General features: G+C 43.4%; 1 protein-coding gene across 2 annotated transcripts in view; it reads right to left on the bottom strand.

Annotated features, from left to right (window-relative positions):
• SPAG9 (sperm associated antigen 9) overlaps positions 1–10,623 on the bottom strand; it is a 132,383-nt gene extending 121,760 nt beyond the window's left edge. For both annotated transcript variants that reach the window (XM_058560636.1, XM_058560637.1), the window contains exon 1: positions 10,214–10,623. In XM_058560636.1, the coding sequence (XP_058416619.1) occupies positions 10,214–10,516 (303 nt within the window). In that variant the 5' untranslated portion in view covers positions 10,517–10,623. The remainder of the gene's footprint in view (positions 1–10,213) is intronic.
• Between the last annotated feature and the right edge of the window lie 1,531 nt (positions 10,624–12,154).

Here is a 12,154-nt window from a genome sequence, read left to right as displayed (position 1 = left end):
TAGATTTCAATGCCCCAGAAATAACTGTTTACTATTCTTCAGAATGAATTTTTCTTCAAAAATAGAAAATGTTTTACTAACCATTTTATTTGTTACTGTAGGGTAGTACTGCTGTATCCTAATTAGAAATGTCTATCAAAAGATTCTAAGCAAACAGTTAAAATTAAGTTTTGGCATTTAACCTTCATTTGTGTGGAAAATTTATTCAGACAGACCAACTTATTTCTCAACCAGTAACTTAGAAAAAATTATTTGTGGCTAAAATGAATAAAAATACAATAGAAAGCCACTGTTAAGTTTAAAATAATCAGAGAATCATGGTGCTAACATGACTTTTAAGATGACCTAGCCCAGGGGCGGGTCCAGTGGCATAGCGGTTAAGGGCTCTCACTCTGCTTCCGCAGCCCAAGGGTTCGCAGTTTCGGATCCCAGGAGCGCACCGACATACCGCTTGTCAAGCCATGCTGTGGCAGCGTCCTATAGAAAGTAGAGGAAGATGGGCAAGGATGTTAGCCCAGGGCCAATCTTCCTTGGCAAAAAAAGAGGAGGACTGGCATCGGATTTTAGCTCAGGGCTGATCTTCCTCACCGAAAAAAAAAATCACCTAGCCCAACCTTTGCAACCACAAAAGTAATCCCTACAACACTTTTGACAGTAGTTCCAATGATCTTAATATTTCAATTTTTAAAATGCACAAACATTTCTAGAATATCTACTATGCATAGGAAATGAGGTAGTGTCTGCAATAACTATACTCAGGAGAAGTCATGGTTTCTCTGTGTATGCAAAAGTCAAAGGACTTATTGAAGAATTTTTTGGAAGTTTTAGCATAACTTGGCACCAACAGTAAGGACAATAACTTGAATGCACAAAAGAGAACTTTAAATAGCTAGACTTAGCAATTTGACCTTTAGCATATTCATCCATCCATCCAACCAACCAATAAATACCTATTAAATACCTACTGCATCCCAGTAGTTTAGTGAGGGAATTAAAGCAACAGGTTTGATATACCATTGGAAGTGCTACGAGACGGAAAGAACAGTATGCTGTGGGAAGATATAAGATGGGCACAATCCATACTTGGGTGTTCATAAAAGGCATGCCAGAATTGAAACCTGAAAGATGAATAATGTTAGCCAGGCAATACAAGAGTACCAAGCAATGAGGCAGCTTTTAAGAAGGCTTGCAGAGAATAATTTTTGCAAAACAAACTCAAAGTGTTCGGTATGGCTCAAAAAGGAAAAGAGGAGGCTGGTAAGATAAGGAGCAGCCAGATTACAAGGCCTTGTATGTTAGGAACTTAGTCACTTCAAGAACTTCAGACAGAGCCACAAAAGGCTTTTAAGTATGGAATTGATCTAACTAGACTTCCATTTTGGAGACATCTGGGTACAGTGTGATTGGCAGTTTAAAGGCTGGCACTACTGGAAGCAGACAGATCAGTTTTGGGACAGTTTCAGTTATCCATTCATTTATTCAGAAATGTTCATTGGGTACTTCCCATGTGGCAGACACTGGCTTACAGTACGAATGGCACAACACTCCAGCTCCTATGGAGTTTGGATTCGGGGCAAGAGATGTTGGTGGCCTGTAACAGAGTAGTAGAAATGGATTTGGAAAGAAGTAAACAGATTCCAAAAATATTTAAAAGCTGGAAACAAAAGACGGTAGCAATGGGGATGCAGCAGAGAGAAGATTAACGATGGTGACCAGGTATCTGACCAGGTGGATAGTGGTATCCACACAAAGAAAGGGAATAGAGGAGGAGCAAGCTTGGGAAATAAGTTCAGTTTTGGACTTGTCATTTTGACATTCATGTCCAATAAACAACAGTAACGTGGATCTGAAACTCCAGAGAGAGATCTGACCTTTAAGTTCTTAATAGGCTGTCAGCTCCATGAGGGAAGAATCTTGCCTCTTTTACTCACCACTGTATCCCCAATGGACACAGTACCAGGCACATAGTTGGCACTCAAGAAATATCTCTTAAATGAATGAATGAAATATACATTTTGGAACAGTCAACAAATAGTAATTGACCCACGGGAATGGATAATATCAGCTAGGCAGTGTGCAGAGTGAGAACTAAAGAGGACCTTAGAAAGAACGCCGAAGAACACAAAGCTAATGTGAGGAAGGGGACTCCACAGAGTGGTCAGATAAGTAAGATGCAAACCAAGAGACGTCCAAGTCATAGAACCAAAATATAATGTTTGTCAAAGAAGGAGTTACCTGGGGCCGGCCCCACGGCTTAGCGGTTGAGTGCGCGCGCTACGCTACTTGGGGCCCGGGTTCGGACCCAGGGCGTGCACCCATGCACCGCTTCTCCGGCCATGCTGAGGCGGCGTCCCACATACAGCAACTAGAAGCATGTGCACCTATGACATACAACTATCTACTGGAGCTTTGGGGAAAAAAAAGGAGGAGGATTGGCAATAGATGTTAGCTCAGAGCCGGTCTTCCCCAGCAAAAAGAGGAGGATTGGCATGGATGTTAGCTCAGAGCTGATTTTCCTCACAAAAAAAAAAAAAAAAAGAAGTGACCAAAAGAGTCAAAGCTTGCTGAGAAGTTAAGTATGAGAAGGAATAAGACAGAAAACAAAAGAAATGCATTTATGAAAGCTACTTAGTTTTCTGAATTTTCAAGAATTATGGGTAGAAGAAACTCTTGACTATATATATAAGCCTAAAGTTTTAGATCTAAATAACTACTCTTATGAGATGACTTATTTCCTGCATGGGCAGCTTACCCTTTTATAAACTTGTTTGTTCCATCTAAAGTGCCTGCCTCTTTACTCTTTATCACATCACCTTTTTTATTTCCTGTGCAGCATCGATCACAATCTGTAATTAACTGGTTTGTTTATTCTTTATTACAATATAAACTCCAAGAAAGCACAGGCTACCATCCTTGTCTGTTTTGTTTGTGACTACATCCCAGAGCCTAGAAGACTTCTTGGCTCAATAAATATCTGTTCTTTCTGATCACCTGTGTCTATCTTTCAATCTACCTATGGGAATGGGATAGGGTAGAACTAGAAGATCACAGAGTTTCCTCCTAGCCCTTAAAATATAACTACAGAAAGAGCAAGTGAAAATACATTTTACTTTTTGAGGAAGATTAGCCCTGAGCTAACATCTGTTGCCAATCCTCCTCTTTTTTGCTGAGGAAGATCGGCCCTGGGCTAACATCCTCGCCCATCTTCCTCTACTTTATATGGGATGCTGCCGCAGCATGGCTTGATGAGTGATGTAGGTCCATGTCCAGGATCTGAACCTGTGAATCCTAGGCCACAGAAGCCAAGTGCACAAACTTAACTGCTATGCCACCGGGCTGGCTCCTGAAAATACATTTTAAAAGACAATAATGGAATCCAGAATCACAAAAATCCTAGACTTAACCCCTGTAGGGAATCCAATCAAACTACAAGTAAAAATTCTTGTCAGGCTCTATAACCCTAGTGGAACAGGTAAGAGTCAGAAACAAGACATCCTGGAAAACATACGATAAGACGAAAAAAAAAGTTACGAGAGAAAACATTAAACATACAGTCAGTTTCTCAATTTCTGTATCTTGAAGTTTCAAAGAGGAAAAATAATCTGGGATATTTTTATGCTATAATTTTAAATAAAAAATTTTAACCAATTTAATTCAGTTTTATAGATCTCAGATTTAAATTTCTTACAGAAAAGTATCTAAACGGCAAATAATCATTTCTTCCCAGATGAGGGACATTAGTTCACTATCAAAATATTTACTTACTCACCTCTATAACTGACATATACTTCAAAATTAATTCAAATGGAATATTAGATAATACTAGAAAATATTCTCAAATGTATAAAATATTGTGGATATATGGCAGAATGCTATCATTTTTTAGGAGTAAATACTTTAAGTACTGTAGGGTGAAGTGTCATAACATCTGTAATTTACTTTGAAATGGTTCAGCAATTTAAAACTATGTGTATGTATGTATGCGTGGTGTGTATATACCTCTATACACACAACATACACATGTATATATAGGTAGATAAATAAAACAACTACTGAGGGGCCGGCCCCGTGGTGTGGCGGTTAAGTGCCCGCGCTCCGCTGCTGGCAGCCCAGGTTCGGATCCTGCGCGCATACTGATGCTTGTCAGACTGTGCTGTGGTGGCGACCCATGTAAAGTAGAGGAGGATGGGCACGGATGTTAGCCCAGGGCCAGTCTTCTCAGCAAAAAGAGGACTGGCATGGATGTTAGCTCAGAGCTGATCTTCCCCACCAAAAAAAAAAAAACAACAACAACTACTGAATCTAGGTAATGGATACACAGATGATCAATGTACTTTTAATTTTTCTGTGTTTGAAGATTTTCCTATTAAAAAGCTGTGGGGAAAATTTACTGGAAAAGTTTACTGACCTTAAAAGAAAACAAAAACAGTGTTTTAAAATTCCTAATAATAATTCTATATCCTCAACTTGGAAACTTCTCTATTGTATTGATTAATATGTAAATTACCATGGTTCAATTCAAACATTTTGAGGGGTCCCTACTACGCCAAACTACTAGACACTGGAATTCCTAAGTGAATAAAACAGTCAAACTAATAACTAACAGCTAATTAGCATTCAAACTAATAACTAAATATCACTGGCCAAGATTTCAAAATATCTAGAATTTACACACACATATTTCTAAATATCAGCTTTTCGAATAGACACATTACATATATTATTAAACTGGATCTATGTTGATATTTTTTATCTCAACCTGATAATTTATCTAGGTAACAGCTGTATTCATTATGAGTGCTGAGCACAGCAAAAAAGGTGTTTTTAAAATAACTCAGCCATTAGTCAACAGAACAAAAGAACACATGTTTGGCTAGATTCTAAAACTAGCTCTCCTGGGAACCAAAGGTTTCGTATGATTTAAGTACGAAGTGTGTAGTTAAAGGTAAGCTAAGGAGTCAAGAAAGGAGAAGCAAACTTAAGCACAGAGTTGGATCAGCGACCTACGGCACATACCACAATAACCTAGTGAGCAGTCCTTACTCTACTAATCCATCCTCTAACTAGAGGTATTTGATCCAGTTAGGTACCTTACCCATTCTGATATTTTCTTTTGTGATTTTAACTCAATAACAATGTGAATGTCACTATAGCAAAGACGCATAATGGTATCTTAGACACCTACAATCAGAAATCTCTGAAGGTAAAGAAAGGGTAAGATCTGTCTTAAGAGCTAAACAATGGTTACACCTAACTGATAACCATTTCAAAAGGCAACAACCTGCCCCTCCACCACCACAGACACACTCTCCCCTAGAGAACAAAAAGACTGTTCATTTCAGAAAGCATCCTGCAGTAGGGAGTGACCAGGGACAAGGACATATCCACTCTGACTAGGGGCAGTGTGAAGCTTATTCAAATGGTTCAGCAAGAAAAAACAATCATATTTTTTAAAATATGAAAATATGTGTTTTTTAAAAAGTGTGTCTTTAAATGTATTGGTTTTATGTACAAAATAATTTAGGTAATATAGAAATCAATGAAGCACTAAAATGTATTTTGAGCATTCTAAAATTTAGGTTTAAATGAATAAATTAAGATGTAAAATAACATTCCAAAAAGCTGCTGACCCTTGATCCGACTAAACCAGGTGAGAAATTAAGTCAGCACCTGAGCCAATTCTTGGATCAAAAATCTTTAGTTCACTGAAAATACCACAAGATACTGGTTTCAAAAACTACTGGACAGAGCTGGCCCCATGGCGTAGCATTTAAATGTGCGTGCTCTGCTCCTGGCGGCCCGGGGTTCAGATCCTGGGCGCGCACTGACACACCGCTTGTCAGGCCATGCTGTGGCGGCATCCCATATAAAGTGGAGGAAGATAGGCATGGATGTAAGCCCAGGGCCAATCTTCCTCAGCAAAAAAGAGGAGGATTGGCATGGATGTTAGCTCAGGGCTGATCTTCCTCACCAAAAAAAAACAAAAAAACAAAAAACTACTGGACAGGTACCACAGAGGGCCCTCACTTTTAAAAGGAGTTCGAAAACTTTAATAAATAACGTATATTCAAGCATGTAAGATGTCAGTGTTAACATCCCATTGACCAGCAACTTGTTCTCCTGTACTGACAAATCATCTGTGCAGGTAACTAAACCACCCTTCCCCTGCTGCTTCACTTCAGTGAAATAAAACCCACATAATAGCAAAGTTCATTCTAGGAACTCTAGTGTCCTAAGAAATTTAAAGCCAAAAATCTGAAGAACCATCATAATTACTAATTTAAATAACAACTGTGCTAAAGGCATAAAATAAACTTAATGTTGAAGCAAAAGTGGAATTTCCGCTTTTTAACTTCCTAAGTCCTCAACAGCCATCATCAACAAATTCAAACTCTAAGTATGCAAAATTACTCTTCACTCCTGTCACTTGATAAAAAAGTCACAAAACTCAATGAAAAGACTTCAAGCTGTCCTTAAGTGCTTATTAAAGAGATGAACTTAACTGTCATTGTAAATTATTTTGCAAATAAACTAAAATTAACCTCAACAGTTTTGATTAAAATATTTTTTATAAATGAATGAGAACTATAACATCAATAAAAAGAATTCTGAATATCAATGTCTGATTTCCTGCCCACAAATCTTATCGATCCTGTGTTCACACACTTCCAAAGAAAACAACCTGATTCAAGTCTTCATACAAAACATCAGTTTTGTTACTGCTTTAAATGCTGATTCATTGGGGAAAAGTTACTTAGAAAATCCTCAGTAGTTATCTCTCACCTCTGCATTTAATCACCTCAATTTATTTAGGTGAAAAGCCACAGAAAAGAAGTCACAAAAATCACATAATCCTAACATCTTCTTCCCAGCAAAGACTGAGTCTCTTCAGTCCACTCTCTTCATGTATGCTTCCATCATGCAAGCAGGGAGGACGAAGAAGGTGCATCTTCATTTTTATGTGCAATCTCCCTCCACCCAATCATGCAAAACACTCACTTTGAAAATAATGGTGACGGGGCCGGGCCAGTGGCATAGCGGTTAAGCGCACACACTCCACTTCGGCGGCCCAGGGTTCGCGGGTTCAGATCCCGGGCGTGCAATGACGCACCGCTTGGCAAGCCATGCTGTGGCGGCATCCCACATAAAGTAGAGGAAGATGGGCACGGATGTTAGCCCAGGGCCAGTCTTCCTCAGCAAAAAGAGGAGGACTGGCATGGATGTTAGCGCAGGGCTGATCTTCCTCACACAAAAAACATAATAATAAAACAAAATGAAAATAATGGTGACAACAAACAAGGCCCAAAGAATCACTTGGAACTAAACTCCTGTGAAAAACGTTCTTCAACTCATTTGCCTACTTATCAGGGAAGTTTTCCTTTTTTTTCTAATTACTCAAAGCAAATCATGTCTATTTTAAAAGAATTTGCACAAACAGAACATAAAAAAACACATATTCTTCCCAAGAATAACACCTCTCTCCAGATCATTTTCTATCCAGATTTTTGTTTTTAAAAATCACTGATTTACAAATAAATTATTCATAGATTCGCAGGGCTTACTGTGGATAGAGTAGACAGGCAAGGTCTAGATGAAGAAGTGAAATTTAAGCTGAGCCGAAAGTGAGAAGCTAGAAAAGGTGAAGCTCTGAGAGAAAAGCATAGTAGGCCAAGGGAACAGCATGGGCGAAGGCATCAGACAAGACTTGCTTAAGGAATGGAAAGACATCTGGCTGGAGTAGAGAGCCCAAAGAGAAGAGAGGTGAGCAACAGGATGAAGATTTCCTGATTAGCATTTGAAACTGGTCACAAACCCACCTAAAATTAGCCCTCCTTTAGGTTGTTTTTAAAGACTCACAAAAACAGCAGGCTAATTCTACACAAAAACATTCACATAAAAGCAAAGAAGAAGACAGAAGGTATTCAAATTAAGTAATATTATTATAATAAAGATTAAGTTTCTGATTTCTTGTTGAGAATTCCGGCAAGCAAGAGATTATAGCACTTCACACCTCCTAAAACATTCTCACCATTCACATACCCTCCTAAATTTCCACAAAGGTGCTTAGAATTTACTTTACACTTTCTGGGGATGGACCATTTACATACTTTCAAATACTTATGCTGTAAATGCCCTGAGGCACTTTTGCTCTAATAGCAGACTCTTAGTTTCCATATTAAAGGCCACAAACAAAGCACTCACAGAAAATTAAACACAGAATTCACCTCTGCATATTGGCCTAAGAGAGAATGAATTTCTGGGTACTGGGTAAAACTTGATTTATGATCTTACTTGAAGACTGATAACAAGGTGGTTTTATGTTTGTGGTCTGGGAGTTGGCTCATCTAGCGTTTCATCAATGTTCTCTATTCTCAGGTCATGGCCCTTTGCCAAAAGGTTTCATTAGAGAGAATTTATAGATGTGTTTGAAAAAGTATAAATTACAAAGGAAGTCACTGGATAACCCATGTTTAAAAAGTTATTTATTTACGAAATTAATATATAACCCAGAGCCCAGCAGTTAGTCAGTTTTATTTTCTGATTCTGCAACCTGTGGCAGATGGTTTTCCTGGCACGTGTGACCTTGGCATTTTGCCCATGTTTATATGAACTCACAGGAGTTGAAGGCTGGAGGGAGCATTTCTTTTACCCCAGGTGATAGGTCATGCTGGGCCTGCTCCTCACCTGTGTGTATATGTGGTTAATTCCCCAGTCTTTTCCATGTACATCCACACACTGGCAAGGGCCTGTGTGGGCATGAAGATATGGCATGCCCTCTCAGAAGCAGTACATGACCTCTGTTCTATAAATCGTGCTATTAAACTAGTGGAAATTGTGATCCCATCCTTAGATTTTTTTCAACCCCTCCTTCCCTATATACTTCGAAATACTCTTGAAATAAAGTCAATTTTGTTTGGCAAATATAACAGCATTCCTTTAAGTCAAATGACTCACAAAATCAGAACTAAAAATCATCACTACAGTAAAGCTTGAAAAAGAACTATTTGACCTGGTACAAAGGTCTATGTGACAAAAAGTTTAAACGGTGGTACTATTTAGTGTTAGGAAATGAGCTGCGAAACAAATCTCACATTCCAAAAACTTTTCAAGTATTTTTGAAAGAGAACATGTCATTCCTTCAATAATTAGTCATTTAGTTCCCTTCAATCACCATGTATTTAGACACCAGGTGTACTACACGCTCAAGAAACAAAGATGAACAGGACACTTCACTTGCATTAGGTAAGTTCTACAGAAATAATGCCAACACAGCCTGAAAGCTAAAATCCTTGACTGTCTCAAGATGTCCAAGACCGACCACCTGCACCGCAGAGCTCCAAAAGGTTCACAGACTTGAGGGGAGGGCACAGAGATCACTGCTGAGGTGCTAGAGTTGAGAGCCGGCCAAATGCACCTGTAAACTGCAGTCTGAAATGGGTTGCCAGCAGTCACCTACAACCTCCTCAAACCCGCCCGCCCCTCGCCCCGTCCTCTTTATAAATAGAGTTTTTAAAGGGAACTGTCCAAGGTTACCACCTGATATGGAGGAATGCTTTGCTGTGGGATACATAAAATAAAGTTGTATACTCTCCATATTTACAGAGTATTGCTTTACAACACCTAAGTGTTGACAAAGTGTCAACCAAGGCATACAAAACATAAAATTAAACCTCTGTTTCAACAGCGTTAAAACATCAAAAAGAAACTGACCGAAAGAGGGAGATCTCTAACTTCCCAAAGCAGCAACCCCCTGGAAAGGTACTGGAAGCAGCGGAAGTTACATACATATTTAAATGCCACCACCACCCCCCCCTCGTCGTGGTAAAAGTTTGAACCACCATCTGACTATCCTACGGTGGTCGGAAGCTTCCCTAAACTACAAGAGGCGACCAGACATCCTAAAATCTCTGCCCTCAGCCAACCCCAGGTGCCCTCATGCCAGGCTGTGGCTTCCTCCCCGGGCCCTGCCTCCCCCATCTCACTCCCTTCTCCTGGACACTCACTCGTCCGCCTCGGCTTCCGACGCGGGCCGGGGGTCCCGGGGACCTCTCGGCCTCCGGACTCAGTCGGGGGGCCTCGGCCTCAGGCCCGCCCCTAGGAGGCCCGGCGCACCCCCCTCCCGGGCCAGGCCCGGCCGCGACCCGCGACCCCTGGCCCCCGGCCCGCCCTCGGGCCCGGCCCCCGCCCTCCCCGCCGGCCGGCCGGCCCTCACCTCCTCGGCGTGCTTGCGCAGCGCCTTCTCCCGCTCGTACTGGGTGATGAGCTGCTCGTTGTCGTCCCGCAGCAGCTCCAGCTCCACCTGGTGCTCCTGGTCCTGCGCGAACACCGAGTCCAGGTTCTCCAGCACGGCCACCACCAGTGGCATCAGCTCCTTGACCACCTCCTCGTCGTAGCGCCCGATGAGCCGCTCGAACTCGCGGTAGATGGAGCCGGCCAGGCCGGACACCCGCTCCGACATCACGGCCCCAGAGCCGCCGGGCTCCTCCTGGTACACCACACCGTCCTCCAGCTCCATGGTGGCGGGCAGGCGGGCGGGCGGCCCGGGGCGTCGCCGGCTGAGGGGGCGGCACGGGCCCGCACGGGACGGGCCCGGCTCGGGCTCGGGCTAGGGTTGGGGCTAGGGCCGGGGCTGGGCCCGGCGGGGTGGGAGCCCGGGCCGGAGGAGGGGAGGGGTGGGGTAAGCGCCCTCAGCCCAACCGCCGCTGCACCAACTGCCGGGGCGGCCGGGCCTCACGCGCACACGTCACCCGCGGGGCGGGACTCGCGCCGCGTCGGCCCGATGGGCGGGGCCCCGCGGGAGGTAAGGAGCGGCCGGGGCGGGGCCAATACGTCATCGTGCGCCGGCAGGGGCCGTGACGTCAACACTCGGCGCCGCGCGTACAGTGCGTTCGCCAATGGGAAAAACGGCGACAGGAGGGTGGCGACAACTGTCAGCACGAGGCGGGATTTGCAGGGCGGGTCCCAAAGGAAAGGGAAGGGTTCTGCAAGAGTGACTACACGTCCAGAATTAACGTAGCTAACTTCTGTTGCTTTTTACAGCTCACAAGGACTTTCTCATTTGTTCCGCGCAACAGGCGTGGTGCGGTAGACGTTTCGCCTGCGTTTCCCAGACATGGAGAGTAGGCTCGGAGAAGTTGTGGTTCACTCAAGGTCACACGGCTAGAACGGGAAGAAAGCTGATCGGGGACTCAGACCAGTTCTGACTGAGAATTCCGGGGTCAGAGGAAAGTGGGGAAACCTTAACTAAAACCAGGTCTACCTAAGTGATAAGGTGGTCTCAAATAGGATGGAACTATCTGGGGATAATGAGAGTAACGATAGCCTAAAACAGAGGAAGTGCAAAGCATTCTGGAGAAGGGTAAAACTGTAACTCCACGTCTCGCACCTTCCCAAACTCGGGGTTTTCTCTGCTTCTCCTGGCCAGCCTGGGAGAGTGGCATTTCCTGCCTCCAGCCACCCTCTTATCTTCTCGTCTTGAAGGGGGGCGGAGGAGGCAAGAAGGGGGTTGAGGAGTAGAGGAGGAAAGGGGTGGAGTCACTGGGGTGAATAAGTCCCATGATGCGTGAGGTATCCGCCGCCTGGAAAAGCATCACGTGTGGGGAATGACACAACACCCAAGCCTCAGGCGGGCTGAGTCAAGGATCGCTTCCCGGTGTTCTCATCTAGCCTCTGCAAACGGAGCGGAAGACACTCCCAAAAGCCCCTTCTTTCCGCGGCAGGTGACTCAAGAGTTCTGCGGCCCCGGTTCCTCTAAGAATAGGGGGAGGGAAGGCAGGACTTGGATAGACAAGGGTTTAGCGGGGGAATCGGCCACCTCCTGGGATCATAAATACCCTCAACGTGATGTTTACAAGTTCATCTTCTTCCTACCAAGCAGTAGCTAGTCCTCCGAAGTCTCCCAATCTGGACCCACCTGGAGACCCACAAGAACAGGATGGAGGTTGGGCGAGGGCCAATCTATAAACTCAGAAGGACAAAAATGAACGTGCTAAGCCTTATGATGTCAAATGGGAATGAATTTGCGGCCTGTACTGTCCCCTTTCTCACCATCACCCCACATCCACCTTTATATTGTTTGTGTGTGTGTCAGGGTTTCAGGAATGCGGATCAGCTAGTTGGGTGTGAGCCCCAAATGCCCTTTCTCTTCTAAACC

Source organism: Diceros bicornis, chromosome 18, assembly GCF_020826845.1.
Source record: "Diceros bicornis minor isolate mBicDic1 chromosome 18, mDicBic1.mat.cur, whole genome shotgun sequence".
Classification (NCBI taxonomy): Eukaryota; Metazoa; Chordata; class Mammalia; order Perissodactyla; family Rhinocerotidae; genus Diceros; species Diceros bicornis.
Note: the sequence above shows the minus strand (reverse complement) of the source record. Positions and strands in the feature narration are given on the sequence as shown.